The following is a 23,735-nucleotide window of genomic DNA, read 5'->3' as shown; positions in this document are numbered from 1 at the left end:
GGCCAGGGTAGGCCGTCATTGTAAATAAGAATTTGTTCTTAACTGGCTTGCATAGTTAAATTAAGGTAAAATATGTATATATTTTTTAATTCAGAGGGGTTGGGTTAAATGCGGAAGACCCAGTTCGGTTGAATGCATTCAGTTGTGCTAAGTATCCCCTTTCCCTTCCCTTTCCCATAGGAACCTGTCTTTCTTTTCTTCTTTTAAAATAGTAATGCTTTATTGGGGCCTGAGAGCTGAACACAGGGAGCAGAGAATAGAGCCTGGTCTTGGCTTTATGACTTTATGGTCAAGGGTCACACAGCCTGCTTAGTGGGGTCATAAACAGTTATAAAGCCTGCATAAATGGTTACAATAGCTAGGAGGACAGTGGTTGTGATCAGGAGTGGATTGGGGTGGTGTCTGTGCGTGACTCTGTGAATTATTTGTCCCTAAAGGCCTCCTTTGGTTCTAGAATGTTCTGTGTAGAATTTACAACCCCCGCTAACGTGGTAGCACACCTATGATGTTTTACACCTGAACACATCTTGTTTTTCATGTTTCTGTGTCATGTGCTTTCTGTGTGTTTGTTGTTGTCAACGTGTGTGTGTTGTGTTGGTACTCAGGCCCATGGAATGCCTAGAGAATATGTGTGTGTGTTTGTTTAACTATGCTTATGGGTACCAGAAGACCTCACACAGATACTAAAACAAGGAAAATTCAGAAATGTTTGGTCCCTACTAGGATTGTGTGTGTGTGTGTGTGTGTGTGTGTGTGTGTGTGTGTGTGTGTGTGTGTGTGTGTGTGTGTGTGTGTGTGTGTGTGATGTATTCTTGGAGGCTATGAATCTGGGGAATTGGGGAATCTACTCCTGCTAGTGGATCCTGTGTGGGTCAGTCGATAATATTAAATCCATTCCAGGTGTTATGTAATCCACAAGAAACCCCAGCCTGTGTGTGTGACCCATTGTTACAGCCGACATGATAGTGGTGGTGAAGTCCCTTTAGTAATTGTTTTATACAACTGGCCATGTAATCTATCTACAGTGAAAACATGACACCACTGTTCTCTCTGTAAGTCTCATCTCAACATCGCAGCCATGCTTGACACAACAGTGGTCAAAATCCTTCAGCCAGTTTCTGTCTCTTCCCAGAAAAGCAAAACTTTATTTTGTGTGTCTAATGATCAATTAGAATATGTAATTAAAGGAATGCTGAATGCTCAATTCTGTTGGTTTTTCCTCCATATTGAAACATCAGTCATTTTTGAGTTAGTCCAATCTATCTGATGTCTTTGAAAAAGGGAAAGGAAAAACAACATGATAAGAAGAGTGAAGAGCAGATGTGTTTTAGGATCTAATGATCAGGATGATTCAGCTCATTGGTTGGAGATGGAAGACTTTCTCTCCTGTCTGACCCTCACCCCTCCATCTATACGCAGCTGCATTCCATCCTTTTGTTCTGCCCTCCCCTTGGAGAGGTTGAAGAAGAGGGGTGGGGGGAGGTGTGGAGGGGCTGGAGGAGGAAAAGAGAGGGATGGAGCAGAGGATAAAAGGAAAGGAGTAGCATAAAGTAAAGTGTGTGTGTGTGAGTCATTATATCATGCCTCCCCTGGGACCGTAGCCATTATTGATGGATTGATTGCTGTTCCCACCCCCCTCCGCTCTACTCACATTGGACAACATTGATCCCTGTCGCTCTGGGATTTGTCGCTCAGCGCATATTTAATTAGTCTTTTGTTACCAGTCACAGTGTATAGGAGTTTGGGCTAATTCTAATGGTTACGTGTGACTATCAATGAGTCAGCATTAAATCATTTTTTAAATATTATATTTAAATATAATTCAATGTGTTGAAATTATAGATGTATCAATGCATTTTGTTATGATCAGTTGATGATCTTTTTGGAAGTTTTCACTTAGTGAGTCAGTTTCTTGAAACCAAATATAAGCTTATGTGTGTGTACGTGTGTGTACTAACCCTTCTTATTGGTGTATTGATCCATAAAGCCCCATATAGCCCTGTCTTATCTCACTGTCAGCCCTTTGAGCCTGAGGAGGATCAGGAGATGTGTTCAATCAAACTGCAGCATTTACATGTCAACACACCTCATAGTCAATAAAAAAAACATCTCCCAATGGTGTCTGATCTCTTACACTCACCATGACAATTAATGCATAACATATTAAAGCACTTAACCCATTAGAAAACGATATATTATATATTTGATTGTGTTTTGATAGCATGATTTAATGAACTCTCTCCCTCTCTCGTCTAGGTGTTTCTGTTTTTCTGTGAGACGTGCTCGGTGCCGATCTGTAGGGAGTGTAGCGTGGGCAGACACGTGGGCCACAGCTTCGTCTATCTACAGGATGCTGTCCAGGACTCCAGAGCCATCACCATCCAGCTACTGGCCGACGCACAGCAAGGAAGACAGGCTGTACAGGTGAGTGTCTGCGTGTGTGTGTCAAATCGAATAAATCCTATTTTATTTGTCACATGTGCCAAATACAGCCTTACCGTGAAATGCTTCCTTACAAGCCCTTAACCAACCATGCAGTTTTGAGAATTTAAGAGAATATTCACACAAAAAAATTTGTAAAAAAAGGAACACAATAAAAAGAACAATAACGAGGCTACATACAGGAGGTACCGGTACCGAGTCAATGTGCAGGGTTGTTTTTGTCACAGCACCAGTTTAGAAATGTGGGATATTCTGCATATCACCCACACACTCCTATCACTGTAGCATGGGGTTAGACATAGCCAGCTGGCCCTGGGAGGGGGTGGGTTGCCTGGGGTGATGGGGGTAGGGGATAGGACTGGGGGTCAAAGGGGAGGGAGTGGATAGGGGGAGGAGAGGAGGGGAGGGCAGAGAATGGCATTTACGCAAGTTACGCATGTGAAAGAGAGGAAGTGAGGGGGAGGAGGTGAGATGGGGAGGATGAGAAGAGGGAAGGTAAAGCAGGACGAGGGGAGGGGAAGAGAGGGGGTGAAAAAAGAGTGGAGTATAAGGGGAGACGGGTAAGACGGAAGAAGGGAGAGAAGATGGGTGTTACTGATTATGCTAGATAGTATCTAGTCAGCCATGGTGTTGATACCCATGTCCTCCCACACAGCCACGTGTTCACTGACAAGCAGCTGGCTCTGAGACTGAGAAAAATGGTATCCAATTTTATTGGTCGTGTACATACATAGATTTGCAGATGTTATCGCAGGTGCAGCGAAATGCTTGTGTTTCTAGCGCCAACAGGGCAGTAATACCTAGCAATAATAAGATAAACAATACACACATAATAATCATTTTTAAAATGTATATATTAGAACGGTCATAACTTTTACACATAAATAGTATTCTATTCATTCCACACTGAACAATGTGGAACAGACAGGGGTCACACACTTGGTTGTGAGGAGTCTCCATATCAATGATGTGATGATGAGATTAGACGAGCTGTGGCTCAAAGCAGCCTCTGAAATATTTTCAGTCAGACATTCACGCTTGCCATACAGAGTTGTAATATCTAGCTAACATTTTGAATTGAACAACATTGCTTGTGAACTTCAGAGCTGTAACGATTTGACACATTGGCTTTGGCAAGTACAAACGCATACTAGTAGTAGTCATGGCCCCTGCTCGAGAGTCTACACATTCTGGGTGATGCAAAACAATGTCATCGTTTCACTGGTTTCTTCTCGGGCGAGCTCTCTTTGGCTATGTCTGATTACCGTTCTCAAAACGTGTCTTTGCAGATCTCACGCTACAAGAGTATTGCAAATTTTGTGTCGATAAAATCAAACGTGTTTGAAAATATTGGGACATCAAAGATGAGATCTGTAGCCCTCAGATTGTGTCTCATTAAACGAGCGTTGTTCGCACCGAGTAGGCAACGACATGGGGATTTTGTCTCCAAAAACTTGTCTGGGACAGCTACATCGGGGCCGACTTCGTGGAGTGTACACCTGGCTTTACTCTGGTCAGGACTGAGCATAACCCTGAAACACTATCTAGTCCAGCAAGCCAAGGTTATGTACGTCATAAGAAGAGTCCACATTATTGTCACTCTACAACTAGTCCCTCTATTTATATCCTGATACAGACCTCGTACAGGCACACACACCACCTCTGTACCAGAATAGTTTTGCCCACTCCACATCCATTATCTCCTCTGACCTCCGACCCTGGACTTGTGACCTGCTGGTTGGCCAGAGCTGCCTTACGTTGCTTTCTGATTGGTCAATTTTACCTCCTGTGTCTTCAAGCCTCCAAGCTGCTGCTGTATTAGCCACATATACCATGATCAGCCATATCGATGCTTAACAGTTGAATACATTTGACATGAAATATATATTTCTGTTATTTAGCAGACACTCTTATCCAGAGCAACTTACTGTAGTGCGTGCATACATTTTCATACTGGTCCCCTGTGGGAATTGAACCCACAACCCTAGCGTTGCAAGTGCCAAGCACTACCAACTGAGCCACACAGGACAAGGACCACATACTGTATCTCCCAGTTCATTAATTCAATGTCATTTGAGTTACGCATTTGAGCTTACAATTAGTCCTAAATCTCCCTCTCTCTCTCCTATTACTCTCTTGCTCTCTCATTCTCCCCTTCTCTCTTCCCCCCTCTCTTTCTCTGTCAGTATTGATGAAGCCATTCCCCTCCTCCCTTCCTGCTGTTGTCTCCAGGGGTCCTGATATAGCTGAACCTTTAGCTGCCCGTCCCAAACGGCCAGCGGGAGAAGAAAGGACCCTGCTGTCAGGCTTTGTTCCCCAGGGTGTGGGTCTTTAGCCATGGATCAGGGGTCAATGACCTCAGGGGGATTTAGGTGACCTTTGACACCCCACTCCTGGTGATGTCACAAAAGAGCCCTTCCCCCCCAACAGTGTGAGGTCCAAATCACCCCTGACCCCCCAAATGAAGGGAGAGGTACAGACTGATAAAGGGGGAGAGAGTGGAGGAAAAGAGTGATAAACAGAGGGGGAAGAATAAGGAGAGAGGGGAAAAGAAATGGAGGGAGGGAGAGAGAGAGAGAGAGAGAGAGAGACATAAATGACTAACAATATACAAAACATTAAGGACACCTGCTATTTCCATGACATAGACTGACCAGGTGAATCCAGGTGAAAGCTATTAAGGACACCTGCTCTTTCCATGACATCGACTGACCAGGGGAATCTATGTGAAAGCTTATTGATGGATTGTGTATGTGGAGGGTAAATGGGCAAGACAATAAATTGAAGTGCCTTTGAAAGGGGTATGGTAGTATGTGCTAGGCGCACCGGTTTGTGTCGAGAACTGCAACGCTGCTGGGTTTTTCACACTCAACAGTTTCCCATGTGTATCAAGAATGGTCCACCACCCAAAGGACTTCCAGTCAACTGGACACAACTGTGGGAAACATTGGAGTCAACATGGGCCAGCATCCCTGTGGAATGCTTTAGAGAACTTGTCCATTGAGGTTGTTCTGAGGGCAAAATTGGGGGGTGCAACTCAATGTTAGGAATGTGTTCCCAATGTTTGGCATACTCAGTGTATACCAGTAATATAGAATTGAATGTGTTTGAAAATTATTTTCCATACATTTTCCATTAGGTCCCCTTGACGATTTTTACCACACTATTTTAACATTTATGCAGTTTCCTTTCAAATGTAACCCCTCATCAGTGGTGAGAGTAAATGGGTAAAAAAGTGGAGGGTAAATGCTTTTTACACATCTTTTGTATTCGGCGCTAGCGTTTACCTACCTTTTGCGGAAAAATGCATTGGAAATATAGGAAGCATTACTTTACTCACAGTGAACGGCAATAAGTGTTTACTCAACTATTTCTCTGATTTTTTTACCACTACATCACTTCCCCTCATATAGAGTGAGAACAACATGGTGGTCAATGTGACACTACTCCTCTACTACTTCATATCTTCTTACTCACTCTTCGACTTCAAAGGCCACTGCTCATGTTGAGAAAGAGTTGGGAACTACCAGCAATGTTAGGAGGGATGTAGTGTCATTGTGTTGTGTGAGGTTATGTGCTATTCCTGACCACCAGATATCCTGTGTCCTGTCTATTTCCTGTATTTTAGTATGTCATAACAGAGCAGGTGCCTTGTCACATAAGAGGGTGATGATATGTCATAGTGTCTTTAAACGGGCACTGCAGTTGCTACATCAATTTTTGGACTTATAAATTAATGATATGTACCCCAATGATTCTTGATATAACAAATAAATAAATGCTTCATGAGCTTAGTTCAGCTGTCATACCCCATCAGAACTCAAAATATTCGATTGTTTTACTCCAATGTTTGTAAACAAAGTAAATGTAAACCAACATTGTATAGCCTCAAAACATTGTTAAATCTATACTTTTGATAGCATGGATGGTCAGTCCTAGCATCTACAGCTTTGTCTATGCTTTTGAGAGAGTTTACATGTCTCCAGCCCCACATCCCTCAGCTTTTTACTGCATGCTTTGTTATCGTTTTAACTGCGGATTACACCTTTAAGTCATATCTCCTGGCCACTTCCTGTTTCCTGCATGATGTAGTTGATATTGGACCAACCAGGAGGAGGTGTGTGATTGTTCAAACCCCCTGTTATAGTCTATTACCTCTGCTGTAGCTGAGTATATGAAGAAGTGTGCTATTTATGACCTTGTTGGTTCTTCTTCATTTGAGAATGAGGCAAGTCCAGTGGTGTTGTATGATATTTCTAACCCTATCATGTTCCCCTGTTCTAGCTGAGTATGGAGAAAGCCCAGGCCATAGTGGAGCAGGTAGAGATCAAGGCCAAGGTGGTTCAGACAGAGGTGAAGAACATCATGATCAGACACAAGAAAGCCCTGGAGGAGAGAGAGTGTCAGCTACTCTGGAGGGTACGTCTTTTCTTTTCTCCATCTGTGTGTCTGTCTCTGTGTGTCTGTCTCTGTGTGTCTGTCTCTGTGTGTCTGTCTCTGTGTCTCTGTCTCTGTGTCTCTGTCTCTGTGTCTCTGTCTCTGTGTCTCTGTCTCTGTGTGTCTGTCTCTGTCTCTGTGTGTCTGTCTCTGTGTGTCTGTCTCTGTGTGTCTGTCTCTGTGTCTCTGTCTCTGTGTCTCTGTCTCTGTGTGTCTGTCTCTGTGTGTCTGTCTCTGTCTTCTCCCTCTCCCTCTCCCTCTCTCTCTCTCTCTCTCTCTCTCTCTCTCTCCCTCTCTCTCTCTCTCTCTCTCTAGTTTACATGGTTAGAGAGCTGGTTTGACAGGTGTTCAGTCACTGTTTGACTGACCTGTTTTAAACAAAAAGGTGTGTTTCTACAGTAGACATGTTATGAAGTGGGAATCACAGGAGGTTGTTGTCACCTTAATTAGGGAGGACGGGCTCGTGGTATTGGCTGGAGTGGAATGGTATCAAATACATTAAAAACATGGTTTCCATGTGTTTGATGCCATTCCATTTGCTCTGTTCCAGCCATTGTTATGAGCCGTCCTCCCCTCAGCAGCCACCACTGTTGGGAATCTGTTCACACCTCTAGACACTGGTTCTACATGTTTGGTTCTACATGTCTGCATACCCACCTGACGGTGTAGGGGAGTATTTGCATGTAGCTGGAATGTGAGGTGTGGTATGTTGGATTTTTACACATGTTGCCTGACACAGGTATGACCATGTGGCCCCAAGCCTCAGAACCAGGAAGCGGGGACCTAATGGGGACCTAATTCTCCTTGTCCACCCACATGACTTACGACTTTACTAGTGCTTTGTGTGTGTGTCTGTCTGTGTGTGTGTTTGACTCAGCCAGTGTTTACGAACCTCTCTCTTTACCTGGCCTAAATGCAGAGTGAAACCTGACCCATTGAAGATTCAATAACAAACCGAGTAAGCTGTACCCAGTATCTCCAGACTCTGATACACAACTCTATCTGACTCTGAAGAGGAAGTCTTGGATTTAGAATAAAAATGGGCTGCTGTTGGAGCTCAATAATAAGATATATCAACTCATGTGAAACCCAGAGAGCCAGTGGTAACATATGCACATTCTCACAGACAAGTTAAAGGAAAATATGATTTGATTTAAAGGGAAATGCAACCATTTTTATCTTCATATTCATCATCTTCAGCACCACCAACATATGTGAAAATGGCATGTTTCTATGTTTTGTAGAAAAAAAGATAAAGGAAGATAAATGTTTCCAACAACATAATCAGTATACATTATGTGATTTTAACCAATTATGAGTACGCCTTGCTTACTAATTGCTATTTACACATTTGGGGTTGTGCTGGAGATGATGAATATCAAGTAGATTTTTTTTAAGACCTTTTAATATGCAGAATACTCATATTTGTGTGAGCGGGTATGTTTGGTTGTGTGTTCGAAAGTTTTAGGGGCTGGCGAGAGGAGATCATGGTTTTAATCATATATTCAAAAGGACACTTGCTGGCCTGCCACACGCACACACACCCTTCATGTTTCAACCTGTCAGGTGTGGACCCATAGCTTTAACCTGATCCTCACCAGTCTACCATTAAAACCAACCTTTACTCATAGCCTTCCGCTAGCAGCATTAAAAGCTACAGCTGCTGATGGCGTTTGTGTCCGCGCATGTTAGACCTGGGACGATAAACCGTAAATGACCTTAAAGGATCCCTTATCGGCATTTTGCTGATATCGTTCATTGAGTAGCCACGATAAGTAGCCTAGAGAAATGTGACATTTAAAATAAATACGTTTGCTAATATCGGTGATTGTTGGGCCAATTTATGGCTACAACCATCAAACTAGTAGTAGTAGTAGTAGTTTTATTAAACTGGTTTATCGCATAAATTCAGGCAATTTATCGCGATATAGATTTTTGTCCATATCGCCCAGCTTGTGTGTGTGAGGTCAGAAGATAATAGAGGAGGTTTTCACTTACCTTGTTCTCTCTTTAAAGCCCTCATATATACCCACAGAACCCAGCTTCACTTTTCTCTCCTGATAAAGTCATTAAAGGCTAACCCCGTTACACACACACACACACACACTCGCTCCTTCTCTTAGAAATCTAAGCAGTCTTTTGTGTGTGTGTGTGTGAGTGCGCGTGCATGAGTGAGAGAGGGAGAAGGAGTACACCTAAAGAGGAGATATTGAGATTTCTATTGTGTGGTTTAACCATCAATTGTGCACGCATGTGTGTGCAAGTCTGTGTGTGTGAGACAGAAAGATCCAGGTTGGGGGCTCCCTCCCGTCTCCATAACAGGATTATCCCTGATTCAAACCACACTTCTACTTCCAACAGGGCCTAACAAAGACCCCCTCTCTCTTTTAGAGCCTCCTTTGTCTCTGCTAAAAGGCTCTATTTAACATAGAACCAGACCGGCTGGGGGTTTAGTCCTTCTCTTTAACATAGGAAGGGGTTGGCCTTTTGTTAAGTTTTGTGTAGTAATGTTATTACCCCCCCCCTCCCCCATCCCTCCTTCCTCTGTTGAATGGTCTTTTCAGTCGGTCAGTAATGTCACTGTATTACCCTTTACAGACTTTACGGTATGTTGCCTGTAAACAAAACAAAAAATCTGCCGTTTTTTAGAGCCCAATTCCTACAGTCCCATTTTTACCACGTGACCCCTTTTATGTCTCCCGTGCCCATGCCGGGTCGTATAGGACTGGGAATAGAGTGGGCCGATGTGGGCGGACACCTATTTTACTCAAATCATTGAATGTACACAATCACAAAGAAATCCATCATTCATTAGTTTAGGCAGGTCCTAAGAAACATTACTAATAAAATGTATTTTCAAAAGAATAGAATGGCATATTTTGAGTTTGATGATGTTGCTGGTGTGTGAAGCCTATAGGCTACATGGCTCCGCAATGCACATGAAATCAATAGTTATTTTGTTCGTTAAACGGACAGGACACAGTTAGGCTCCCCTGATCACAGTCAGTGGTGGGAAAAAGTACTCAATTCTCATACTTGAGTAAAAGTAAAGATACCTTACAAGAAAATGACTCAATAATAACACAGCATGTATTTGTATACATGCTCATGAACACAGAAATATTCAGCATTATGCATTAAATCGGATGTAAATGATTCCCCAAGACATGACAAGATCAAATGCACTGAACAGATATCCATGTGGCTATCAAGAAGATTCATGAATCTCATTAAAAACGACCATTCATACAAAATATCATCATGAGTTGAATGCCAAATATGTTATGATTAATTTGACTTACAGGCAATGCTTCTACAAAATGATAGCAAGAAGGATGGAGTTTCATGTCTGCAGCTCCACAATGTGACTTTCACCATTTTGGAATGTAGACCATTTTTATTCTACAGGATTTAGCGTATTAAACGAACAACACACATCAACACAGGATAGTGGCCCCCAAGTGGTCAACAATGGAATCACACGATAGCCTAAACAAACTCAAACCCAACTACAGGGGCCAGAACAATTGCGTTTTAAATATACTTAAGTATAAACATTTGATGTAGTTGCTAATATATACTTAATTATCAAAAGTAAAAGTATGAATCATTTTTAAATCGCTTATATTAAGCAAATCAGACGGCACAATTTATATTTTTTATTTACGGATAGCCAACACTCAGACATAATTTAAAAGCAAAGCATTTCTGTTTAGTGAGTCCGCCAAATCAGAAGCAGTAGGGATGACCAGGGATATTCTCTTGATACGTGTGCGAATTGGACCATTTTCTGTCCTGATAAGCATTCAAAATGTAACGACTACTTCTGGGTGTCAGAGAAAATGTATGGAGTAAAAAGTACATAATCTTGTTTAGGAATGTAGTAAAGTAACATTTGTCAATGATATAAATAGTAAAGATACCCAATAAAACTACTTAAGTAGTACTTTAAATAATGTTTACTTTACACCACTGATCACAGTCAACATACACGTTTTATAGTAGGCTAAGAATATAATAAAATATACCGGATCAAATACAAATAATATTTCCCCCACATAACGTCACGACAATCTGTGAAACCGAACCCAAGGCAAGCCCATGCGTTTTTGATACACGTTTCATCTCTTTCCTACTCTTACTCAGCTTTGTTTGGGAGCGGGCGTAGGGTCTTACATTCAATCAAATCAAATGTATTTATAAAGCCCTTTTTACATCAGCCTAAACCCCAGAACAGCAAGCAATGCAGATGTAGAAGCATCATCAAGATACCAATAGAAAACAATAGCAATCTATATTTTCAAAAGCATGTGCGTCTAGTGTTCATATTTCACAACCTCTGCGGGATTTTGAAGTTGCCTATACACGACCGATCAAAATAATAGACCTACACTTGATTTAGGCTACATTATTGCATGCTAAATGTTTCTGATCACCGATAGATATTTTCCCAGCCAGAGAATTAACCAAATATACAGACGGACATTCAGTGAAACAAAATCACATTGATGATTAAGACAAGTCACAGGCTTTTGGTTGAGAGTAGTCCTAGGTTACTAAGCGACAGAGTGAAGAGCAAAATAATCCACTCGATAAGCTACATAACATGCTGGAAAAATGTTCTGATGAGCAGCACTTACCTGAACTTAGCTAACATTTCCACAGCCTAGTTGTAGCGTAACCAATATCCAATTAGAGATTCCAGTGATGGATTTATCAAAACGAGTCCCCACTCTTGTCTCAAAGCAGAATAAAACGGTTCTGAAATAGTTGAACACACACTGGTAGGCTATTGCTTCAAATGTATTGTAACAATTGGATGACTTTTGGAGTTTCAGTAAGCAACAATTTGATGCCTGTATTTGCATTAGCCCACTTTATTTCAATATTTTCATCAGTGATATTCATCCCGCAGTAATTCATTATTGATCCATCCAGTTGTGGTTAAGAAAACAGTGCATGTGGTGGGCTATACAAAGAGATGGGTGAAGTGACATGCCTTGCAAAGTTTAGAACTGGTAGGAATACAGTAGTAACGGGCGCTGCCTAGCAACCATCAAGAGCGTAGTGCGTGCCAATTTTGCCTCGGCATTACGACTCCATTTCATACTAAGCCGTAGGCAGAACTTTACCACAATCATGACTAGGTCGGTTGGTGGCAATACCTTTCATTTGTAAAGAGATGTCAGGATGCTGAAGATAATGGGAAAACGTCTTGGTTTGAAAGGTGTGCATGTGTTCCACAGGTCACTATAATCTGTATACTGATTTACATTCTACACTTTTTGTCATTTAGAGCAGGGGTCTTCAAACATTTCTTGCCCAGGGACCCCCAACCAGGCAAACCTGTATGTATTGCCTTTTCACCAGATGAATGATAATGACAAGGAGAAGTAATCAACATTTAAAAATGAATAGATTTGGTAAATAGCTTTTCATTATTTTGACGCAAGAGGAAGTATAAACTCTAACATAGCCTATTGGCTAGAAAGGCAACTCCAAATATATTTTTGCTAAGAGCAGCTGTTTAGCTGGTTAAAAAAAGGTTAGTCGTGTTGGCAAAAATGTATGTTCAAGTCAAGAAAGCTTACCAAAAGCCAGCTGCACTCATGGCCACCTAATCATCCCCAGCTTCCAATTGGCTCATTCATCCTCCTCTCCCCTGTAACTATTCCCCAGACCATTGCTGTAAATGAGAATGTGTTCTCAGTCAACTTACCTGGTAAAATAAGGGTAAAATAAATAAATAAAAATAATAATTGCTGCGACTGGTTCTTGCGGGTGATTTTTCAAAGCCTATGTTAGTGTAATTAGCTTCAATGAGTGTCATTTAATCAATATTAGGAGTTGAGAAATGAAGTGGAAATAATATCTCTCCTCTTTGCTACTCTAGGTATGTCATTCTGTTGCTATCCCTATTCATAAAATATATATGCAGTAAATCATACCCCTGATTGAGAGCAAAACCATTTTCACACTACTGGAGGTTGCCCTTACCCAATGAATGAATCTCTCTCTTTACCCTTCTCCCACCCTCCCTCCCCTCTCCTGTTCCCTCTACCCCATCTCCCAGGTTGAGAAGATTCGCCAACTGAAAGCCAAGTCTCTGTACCTGCAGGTAGAGAAGCTGCATCAGAACCTGACAAAGCTGGACAGCACCATTGCAGCCGTCACTCAGGTATGGGAGAAGTTGCATGTCCCCCTACAGGGGGGGACGCAAGGCGGCCAAGTTTTAAATACAATGTCCAAAGGCATTAAAGTCATTATATGGTGTCTGTGTCTCCTGACTTCATAACTTAACATCAGGTGCTCGACGAGGGCCGTCACCTGGACGTGCTGCTGGCCAGAGAGCGCATGCTGACCCAGATCCAGGAGCTCAAGTCTCTCAGAGGCCTGCTGCAGCCACAGGAAGACGACAGGTTCATGTTCATGCCTCCAGACCAGGTAAATAACCGCATTATGTTCACTCCCCCTGACCAGAGGAGACGGGTTAGAGACATGTGGGCTCTCTGTGCACTCTGAGCCAATGTTATTGACTGTTACAGTAATAGTACAACACTGTTGCCAAATTTCTGGTGTCTTTGGACTAATGAAATTATTGACTTGTCTGCCAATTTCTTGTACATAATTTTTCTGTATCCACTCGTCCATATTATTGATATGATATCATTATTATCTCTCCCAGGCCCTGTACATAGCCATCCAGTCCATGGGGCTGATCAGTAGCGGAGCGTTCGCTACCGTCACCAAAGCTCATGGAGAGGGCCTAAAGACCGCACTCCGCGGCAAGCCTGCATCCTTCACCGTGATTGGCTACGACCATGACGGGGAGCCCCGCCTCTCGGGCGGTGATGCGGTGTCAGCAGTAGTGATGGCAGCAGTGGATGGTAACCTGTCGGCTGCCGAGGTGTGTGACCACCTGAACGGGTCATACACAGTCAGCTACCTGCCCAAAGCAGAGGGAGAATATCTGGTGTCAGTTCTGGTCTGTAACCAGCACATCATGGGTAGCCCCTTTAAGGTAAAATGTATATTATTGTTTTAGTTACAACAACCAAATAATATATATCACCATCTAAAGCCAGTGGTTCCCAAACTGTGGGGCGTGCCTTTTTTATAAGGAACTCATTCCGTCTTTCAACTTACTCTTGAAAGTTGTAATAGTAGAATGCACAACAGTCATTTTCAAAATTGGGCAGTGCATCATCAGTTCCTCTTGTCATGTCAGACATGTCAGACCTCAGAGAGCTATTTATAACTTGTCAGAAATGTCCAGATTAAATGGCCCATGTCAGCTAACATTTTTTAGCTAGGTTTTTTAACCCATATATTTTGTAGTAATATTTGAGTCTCGCAAATATCACATGAATACACATTAGACATGGCAAAATGTATCAAATTGCAAGATGCAAGAAAATGAGCTTTAAAACTGCAACATTTTCTCTGCACCCCATAATAAAATGTGTAGAATTGCAGGAAAAAAGCTTTAAACCTGCATAAGGTCCTCTCTGCCAACAAGAGGGGTGTGAACCGTATGTATCATGAACCGTGCTTGTTCCCATAGAAATAGACGTGGCTCATGTGCGCGCACACAGGGGGGGCTGGTATGTTCCCCAATGCTGGGAGTTGGGCCTGAGTGAAAAAGTTGGGGAACCCCCCTGTCTTAAGCAACAATAGAATAATTCAACTTTAACATTGCAGAAGTAATGTAGAATGTTAACATTCTCCCTGCCTGTGTTCTAAGGTGCTGGTGAAGTCTGGGCGGAGCTATTGCGCCCTGGGGTCCCCGGTGTCTGCATTCGGTGGGGAGGGGGAGGGGGAGGGGCAGCTGTGTCGCCCCTGGGGGATCAGCGTGGACAAGGAGGGATACGTGGTGGTGGCCGACCGCAGTAACAACCGCGTACAGGTGGGTTTCATTCATTTCATGTCGTGGATTGGTTTGGTGTCAGCTGTAATCCTAAGGAGAAATGTTGTTTCTATAGTGAGAGCTGAAGGATTGCGTGTACAGTGGCAACCTAATATCAAGTAAAACCAAAAAATGTCCTTCTGGTACTACTCCTATCGTCCAGATCTTTAAACCGTGCGGTGCCTTCTACCACAAGTTTGGCTCCCTGGGTTCTCGCCCCGGTCAGTTTGACCGTCCAGCGGGCGTGGCATGCGACAGCCAACGCCGGATCATCGTGGCGGACAAAGACAACCACCGCGTGCAGGTGTTCACTTTCGACGGGCAGTTCATGCTCAAGTTTGGCGAGAAGGGCACTAAGGTAGAAACTCTCAGTCAAATAAAATCCAAATCAAATGTTATTTGTCACATACACATGTTTAGCAGATGTTATTGTGGGTGTAGCGAAATGCTTGTGTTTCTAGCTCTAACAGTGCAGTAATATCTAACAAGTAATATCTAACAATACACACAATCTAAAGTAAAGGAATGGAATTAAGGATATATAAATATTTGGACGAGCAAAAACAAAGCGGCATAGACTAAGACATGAGAATAGGATATAATACTGTATATACATATGAGATGAGTAATACAAAATATGTAAACATTATTAAAGTGACTAGTGTACCGTTATTAAAGTGTATATAGGGCAGCAGCCTCTAATGTGCTAGTGATGGCTATTTAACAGTCTGATGGCCTTGAGATATAAGCTGTTTTTAAGTCTCTCGTGGCTCGGGTGGTTGTTGTCCTTGATGATCTTTTTGGCCTTCCTGTGACATCGGGGCTGTAGGTGTCCTGGAGGTCAGGTAGCTTACCCCCGGTGATGCGTTGGGCAAACCGCACAGGGCGGTGCAGTTGCCGTACCAGGCGGTGATACAGCTCGATAAGATGCTCTCAATTTTGCATCTCTAGAAGTTTGTGAGGGTTTTAGGTGCCAAGACAAATTTCTTCAGCCTCCTGAGGTTGAAGAGGTGCTGTTGCGCCTTCTTCACCACATTGTCTGTGTGGGTGGACCATTTCCGGTTCTCAGTGATGTGTACGCCGAGGAACTTGAATCTTTCCACCTTCTCCACTGCGGTCCCGTCAATGTGGATGGGGGGGTGCTCCCTCTGCTGTTTCCTGAAGTCCATGATCAGCTTCTTAGTTTTGTTGACTTTGGGTGCGAGGTTATTTTCCTGGCACCACACACCCAGGGCCCTCACCTCCCTGTAGTCTGTGTTGTCATTGTTGGTATACAGGCCTAATACTGCTGGGTTGTCTGCAAACTTGATGATTGAGTTGGAGGCATGCATGGCCACGCAGTCATGGGTGAACAGGGAGTAAAGGAGGGGGCTGAGCACGCATCCTTGTGGGGCCCCAGTGATGAGGATCTGCGAAGTGGACATGTTGTTTCCTACCTTCTCCACCTGGGGGCGGCCCGTCAGGAAGTCCAGGACCCAGTTGCACAGGGCGGGGTTCAGACCCAGGGCCTCGAGCTTAATGATGAGCTTGGAGGGTACTATGGTGTTGAATGCCGAGATATAGTCAGTGAACAGCATTCTTACACATGTATTCCTCTTGTCCAGATGGGATAGGGAAATCAGTCTCTCACACACACACACACACACACACACACACACACACACACACACACACACACTCTCTTATTTACAGTATATACACACAAACTTTAGAGCTGAACTAATAATGATATTCTACTCTACTCTATTGTAGAACGGGCAGTTCAACTACCCCTGGGATGTGGCGGTGAATTCTGCAGGGAAGATACTGGTCTCTGACACCAGGAACCACCGCGTCCAGCTCTTTGGCCCTGATGGGTCCTTCATCAACAAGTACGGCTTTGAGGGCGCTCTGTGGAAACACTTTGACTCACCGCGCGGCGTCGCCTTCAACCACGAGGACCACCTGGTCGTCACCGACTTCAACAACCATCGTCTGCTGGTTATCCGGCCGGACTGCCAGTCTGCCCGGTTCTTGGGCTCAGAGGGAACCGGTAACGGTCAGTTCCTGCGTCCGCAGGGTGTGGCTGTGGACCAGGAGAACCGGATCATCGTGGCTGACTCGAGGAACCACCGGGTGCAGGTATTCGAGCCCAACGGGAACTTCTTATGTAAATTTGGTATGCAAGGGAGTGGCTTTGGACAGATGGACCGCCCCTCCGGTGTTGCCGTGACGCCTGACGGAGTCATCGTGGTCGTCGATTTTGGAAACAACCGCATCCTCAAGTTTTGAAGAGTTCTAATAACTTTTTGCTTTCTTTCTTTTTCTTTCTTTTTTTGCTCTCTGTTTCTCAGTTTGGGAGAGGAAATAAAAGAGAGGAGGAATCAACAGACAGACACACAGAGAGAACAGTTAAAACAGAGAGATGAACAGAGCAGACGGAAATACTTTATTACGAAATTAAGGGAAAACACGGATTTGTTGATTATTGTTTGTATTTCTTTACATTTAGCTTCAGATTGTGGTATACTGTATGACAAAGGGGACCACTAAGATGATTGATAATCATTAGTGAAAGTGACAAAAAAGAGATCCGTAATTTCTATTTTTTCTATCTCAACTGCTCAAAGCTCTCTCGCTAAACTCTCCTCAAATCGCCATCTCAGGGACTTTTCTCACTTTTTCTTGAAATATTGAACCCACTGCTCCACCACCTACCTCATCTAGTTCTTTATGAATGTACTCACACTCTCCGAGCAGAGGTCTAGTCCGTCAAGTTTTACAAAGAAGAAAAGAAAGTCTACCTCAATACTGAATTTTATTTAAAGAGCAACATAAAAATGTTTTTATATATATATATATATATTTGCACAGGATTAATAGGATTCATGCTGTGCATCTTGGGTAATGTGTTTTGTTGCTGAGACACTCGGATGCTGTAGTTCTACGCTGCATGTTTAGTTCTGGTTATAGAAGCCCGACCTGACCTGTAGTGTAGTCTAGAGCGTTCAGTGGTGTCATTTGATGTTATCTAGATTTAGGGTAGCTTGTTAGTTAGTAAATCTCTGTTTAGAATTGCCCCCTCATCTCTCAATGTGTAGTGTCATGGCACTGTCAAAAGAAGAAGAGAGGGTTTTATGTAATGCCAAGCCTGTTTAGACTGATTCAGCATTAGTTAGTTAATTAGTTAGTTAGTTAGCTCAAGCCACAGGAGGAGACTGATGTTGAGGTAAAACTGATCAGTAGAATCAGAAGAATCTCCTTTAAGCTTTACTAGTTTATTGATTATAGATCGCAGCGGAGCTGGGACAGATGCAGTTTGATAATTGGTTGGAATCACGAGGTAGTCGTTGTTGTGGGGAGATTGTCCCTGCTGTCCCAAATGATCCTATTATCAATTGACTATTGTTGATTCCCCTGTCAGGCATCAAAGTATTACAGGAATATGTTCATGATTGATTAAGCAAAGCATGCTGGATCTATATACAGTATAAGAAAAATAATGAAAATGCAAAAAAAAAAATGAGTGTTTGTCTACTCTGAAACAGAGGGCCCACCAAAGTATTTTAGAAGTTTATCTGGAGTTATCAGGATGTTGTATCAGTTATTGATTTGGAATCGTGTCGGAGTGACATCTTGTTGTGAATGATGCAGGTGGAGAACGATGCCTCCATAAAGAGAGCATCTTGAGTAACTGTCCACAGGACGTGACCGACAACAGTGAGAGCTAATAAGAGATCAGGGTTGGATTGTGTGTTGATTTGGGGGGCATTCCGATTTGCTCTTGGGGCCTAGAATTGAATCTAATCCCCTTGTGATGTCACTGCAAAGCCCCTCCCTATTTATTAACTTCCAGTCTGGAATGCTGGAGAGAGAGAGAGTTCCGGAGCATGTGCATAAAAAAAGTTATTGGAAATGTTTTTAAACCATTGTCTTAAACTCAGGGCCGTGAGAGAAGAAAATCTAAAAAGCAATTGAACATGTTTAATTCACTTCACAAACTTCATCTGAAAGTTTCTGTATTGATTATTTTAAACCCAAGAACATGTTTTAGAACAGTAATCTCAGTAAGAAATATGCTAACATGATTGCAATTGCTAGCTAGATAGCTAAAATGGTTCCCTAGCAACAAACATCTTAAGATTTGTAAGAAGATATTTGAGAAGTTCGTAAGAAAATCATTACATCTTAAGATATTGTTGAGGAATTGCACTTACGAACTATCTTATGAACTTCTTATTTTCTTTCTTAAGAAGCTTCTTAAGTTTTTGCGTAAGAAGCGTTTTGTGAATCTGGGACCTGACCTCCAAAAGATGGAGGTATATAGAGCCCAGCTAGTGGAGTCAACCAAAGATAGAATTTCTGCACAACGGCCACCTGTAGGTTTGGCATCTAAAGAACTACAAATTGAAAGAAACACTTTGTTGTTTAATCATTAGTGTTGGAGGTCTAAAACCCTCCAACTCTCACCAAAAAGATGCATTCAAAGCACTGTCAATGCTGTCAATGACAGTCAGGTGGGGAGAAGAGGAATATAGGGCCAACTGTGGTGAAATATTATTAACATTCACACAGTACTGTAACTTCCTGTTGAGACAAGAATCCCAGCCATATAAAACTCAATAGGTTTATGTAGCTTTGATTTTGAAGTACTTTTCAGGCCCACGTCTGAGGAGAACGTTGTAGAAAGGTCTGAAACCAGACCATATCGCACAGCAACCAAAGAGTATCTGTGTGTGATTTCAGTCTAGCATCACCACCTATGTTAACGTGACACTGACTCATAACTCATATGACTCATAACTGGCATCCCTTATTAGCATTAGCATCTCAGCCTACACAACCATTGAGTGCTAACAGATTCCTGATTTATCACCTCTGAGGTGGAACTGTTAGAGGGGTTGTAAATACCCCTTTCCCTTGTAAAGTTAGCCACTCCCTTAGCATATCCTAGCCTAGCGGTATGGGTGCTATTAGTGGGTCGCTGACTGAACTTCTTACCTCAGAGTAAAGAGTAGGCCTGCACTTTCCATCCTAATTTGCATCAACTTACACATCTCTTCATTTACCTCAACATATATATACCTCAACTTTCATATTCCTCACATTTACCCATGTGTATCTCAATTCTAATGTAGCCTACCTCAACCAGCATATACATACTGTTACAGTACCTACATTCTCAGACCTCATCAACATACAAATGTCATTTTGCAAATATACCTCAGCACACATTTGACCTCACACTTGAAATGCCTCATGTTACATACAGTACACAATAGGCCTACCTCTCAAGTATGTTGACTAGTAACTTATAAACATAAAGTCTCTCTTATGGACTATATACCTTAGTTTCACTTTACTTTAGTTTTTAACATACCTCATGTTACTTTTACCTCAACTCATAATTGAATACATGTTACCTCACCTGTCAGACCAAAGATCTCCATTTAATTTGAAATTACAAGTTACAAATGGCCTTCTCTTCACACTGTGTCCATGAGTGGGTTGTTTAGAAGTGTGGTGAATTATGCCTTTTAATCATATGGAGAAACCAAATAATGCAGATCTGAGAATTGTGCCAAAAAGATATCTGTGAGAGTTTGGTGCCAAATGGAGTTGGCATCAGAATGACACTGTCATAGATGGAGAATGTCATTGGACCATTATATCCTAGATATGTGTTTAGCGAATCAAAGCAGTTGGGGACAGATCCCTGTGCTTTGATTGGATGCACTTAGGGGGGCTGGCCCCCTTTTGCTTTACCTCATTTTGCAGATCAGCAGAGCTGTAACCTGATTGTCCAACAGTGAGAGTGATTGTGATGTCACTGTTGGCTGATTGGCCTTAGAGTCTTAGTGATGTCAGAGGCACATGATCATGTAAGATACCCCTTGTCATTTGTTGCCATGCGTTAGCGGGAGAGGGAGTGTTCTCTCTAAAGAGTTAGGACCTCCATCTTACTCCCCTTAGATGTACAAGAACGACCTCTAATTGCAGCACAATACACCATTTCTCCTCAGTAAGAACATTTACAAGTGTGGACTTTAGAGTTAGCGTAGTGTTGGTTGAGGAGGATAGTAATTTATTTTGAGATGAGTGTAAAAGTCTAACTCTTTGACAATGCAAAACTGTGGTGTATAGGAACACATTGAGTGAATAAGATGTTTATTTCACATTAATAAGCCTGTTTAGTACATGTTAATACAGTGGAGACGTTAGCACATTAAAGGGCAAGTGAGTTGGAGTCCCCAGACCCTGCTGCTTAGAACCCACAACCGCTTCACCGATATGATCTGTCGATGGGTTTCAGTATTACTATATGAAATGTGTAGTCTGCATCAATCTTTTTTTAAATTAAGTTGCAGGAAATCAATCTTTTTTTTAAATTAAGTTGCAGGAAATTCTATCTTTAAGATCCTTAGGTCTTCACTCTTAAAGAGGAAAAACATGTATTTTAAACTGTTTTGTTCATTGTTTTTATTTTTCATTTGTTGCATTCTTTCAAAATTCTCTACAGTGAACCAACGTCTCACAGATAAATGGGTGTTGTAAACTCAGATGGGTGGGTTACTGAATCTGGATGATTTTATCATGATTATATAGCCAAAGATGTGTGTGTGTTAGGAGTACATTGGATGTATTTAACCTTTTGACCTTTGCGAATGTATTTCCTATAACCAAGAGGCTCTGCAGAAGCCAATCAGTGCTCGACTGGCCATGTCTTGAATCCTGAGATGGGAAAAAAACAGCTCAACTCGCCATCCCTTAAAACAGAGATGTAGCAGAGCCAGTTAGTACAACAACAACTTGTAAAGCTGCACAGTCAGCTTTTTTTTAAACCCCCCCCCTCCTGTAGTGTTTTTTGCAACCTCATACACTATCTGTGAAAAGAAGCTAGGTTTATTTACAAGTTTAGCTGCCTAGCATCGCTAGAATCGCTTGATTCCCCCTCAATGATATCCGGGAAGTGTGGTGATGTCTTCGGAGGATGTGATTGGTCACCTGTACTCCTGTTGGGCGGGGGTTTTATTGGCCCGTGTGGTTCTGTCCACCATTTTGTTTCAGGCCTCTCTTAGCATTAAGAGAAAATAAAAAGAAGAGATGTTTTTAAAAGTGAAACTGCACCAGCTGGAAAGTCTGCAAGGTCTTAGACCTCTGTCAATGATTGTATCATCTTTAAAGAAAAAAAAAATATGAAAAAAAATTGAAAGATAAAAAAGAAAAGAAACTCAGGTAGTTCTATGTCCCTACCCTGTGGGTGTCACAGTGTAACATGTCTCCCCAGTGATGCGGGTGTCACAGTGAAACATGTCCCCCCTTGTGATAATGTAGTGAACCTTTCTGTTATGACCTCAGTACTGGTCTCATTGGTCACGTTTCAGGACATTCTTGTTTTGCATTCGCGCTGTCCAAACGATGAGATTTCTATATGGTTCCTGTGCTTTTAAACACCTCTACAGGCTTTGTGAGATGTGCAGCACGACTGTGGTAAAGACGGGCTGGAACGCGACCAAAAGTTCTATGTGTGTGTCCGTTTAGCATAGTACACATTAGTTTTCAATCTGGAAAAGAACCGTATAATTTTTGGGGGGCTTTTTAGATAATCTCCCTCAAATGTACTCTTTTATTTTCATGTTTTATTTTTGTTTCATTTTTCAATTGTTTGATTAACACAAAAGGACAAATACTCCAGACCACACAACTCTCTGTGACCCTTTTGGAATGTATTTCTTTAAAGAAAAGGGTTTGTTGGGAGTTCATGTTGATTTTCGATCACACCCAATCCGTTGCTAGCAGGAACACAGGACAGGACTGATACTGTGCTACCAACCAATCAGAGTCTGGAGAATTAGAACGGATGCCACATTGTCATCCAATATTCCATGCCAATGATGTTCCACTGAGTTGCAATTTAGAATGTTACTGTCATGGAGCTTTTGTGACAATATGGCATCTTTAAGAATCTCAGTTTATCAACACTTAGACTCTCTGTACGCCTATTCCTCCAGGGCTTAGTAATGCACAGCTAATTCAACATCACAGCTTTTAACAAGGAGTTGTCCTAACAAGTTGTCTAGATAAAACAAGGAGTTATCGGCTCTTAAAATTGTTTTACCCTGTTCTGTCCTGTATCCTGTGTGCAGGCAGGTAGTGTGTGTGTGTTTGTGCGCTGCATCGTGTTGTTGAACAGAAATCCACTGAATGTATTCTCCTCTCAGTCCACGAGGTAGGAGGAAGGCAGGGACCAGCCAAGTTTAGATGGGTGCTGCTGGCGCTTCTATATGTGTGTGTGTGTGTGTGGGGGGGCGCACATCCATGAGTGTTTTGTGTTGGTGTACTTTCGTGTGTGTATGTGCATGCGCATACCTGTGTGCGTTTGTGTGTTTCCCCCTTTCACACTGTGGTTGGTGTAGAAGTGCCGATGTCAGGTCTTCAGTCTAAATATGGCAAAGTAGACTATAATATATCGGTTACCTGCTACACTCTGTCTTCTGTGGACTATAAACGTTTCCTATGCAGTTATTTGGTTTACACTTAAATAAACTTGTATTTCTTTGATTTCTGTCTGGAGCTCTTTTTTTTCTCCTAAATTGCAAGCTATCTCATGATTAAGTGAGAAAGTTTGGCCATTGTTATGATTATTTATTGTTTATTATAATTAAACAATATCCTTCATCACAAACACTCATGGAGGAATCTCACCCCTTTTGGAGAGAAATGACAGCAATGGAGATAAATTTCCTCTTGTGCCCTCTATTGCTCCTATATTGTTCCTGAAGCAACGGGGAGGACAATGACCACATCGGACCAACTCCTTGGTTTGCAGTTGTCTAAAAAAATGTTTTGCTCAAAATGAAGACAGAAATCTCATCAACTCAACTGAGCTCCTACGTTGTGTAAGAGTTAGTATCATTCTTGTTCGAAGTGATCGTTGAACTCTGGTACCCTCTCCTGTTGTGCTGCAGGG

The 23,735-nt window shown here is 42.3% G+C and overlaps 1 protein-coding gene across 1 annotated transcript in view; it reads left to right on the top strand.

The window, feature by feature from the left end:
• The window catches only part of LOC112264501 (E3 ubiquitin-protein ligase TRIM71), a 53,285-nt gene extending 29,959 nt beyond the window's left edge, over positions 1-23,326 (top strand). The window contains exons 2-9 of the mRNA XM_024441148.2: positions 2,257-2,424; positions 6,727-6,861; positions 12,953-13,057; positions 13,186-13,323; positions 13,565-13,900; positions 14,624-14,785; positions 14,949-15,143; positions 16,538-23,326. Of these exons, the coding sequence (XP_024296916.1) occupies positions 2,257-2,424; positions 6,727-6,861; positions 12,953-13,057; positions 13,186-13,323; positions 13,565-13,900; positions 14,624-14,785; positions 14,949-15,143; positions 16,538-17,056 (1,758 nt within the window). The 3' untranslated portion in view covers positions 17,057-23,326. The remainder of the gene's footprint in view (positions 1-2,256; positions 2,425-6,726; positions 6,862-12,952; positions 13,058-13,185; positions 13,324-13,564; positions 13,901-14,623; positions 14,786-14,948; positions 15,144-16,537) is intronic.
• Positions 23,327-23,735: the final 409 nt, after the last annotated feature.

This window comes from Oncorhynchus tshawytscha, linkage group LG13 (assembly GCF_018296145.1).
Source record: "Oncorhynchus tshawytscha isolate Ot180627B linkage group LG13, Otsh_v2.0, whole genome shotgun sequence".
Taxonomy (NCBI): domain Eukaryota; kingdom Metazoa; phylum Chordata; class Actinopteri; order Salmoniformes; family Salmonidae; genus Oncorhynchus; species Oncorhynchus tshawytscha.
The sequence above is the reverse complement of the archived record's forward strand: the minus strand, read 5'-3'. Positions and strand labels throughout refer to the sequence as shown.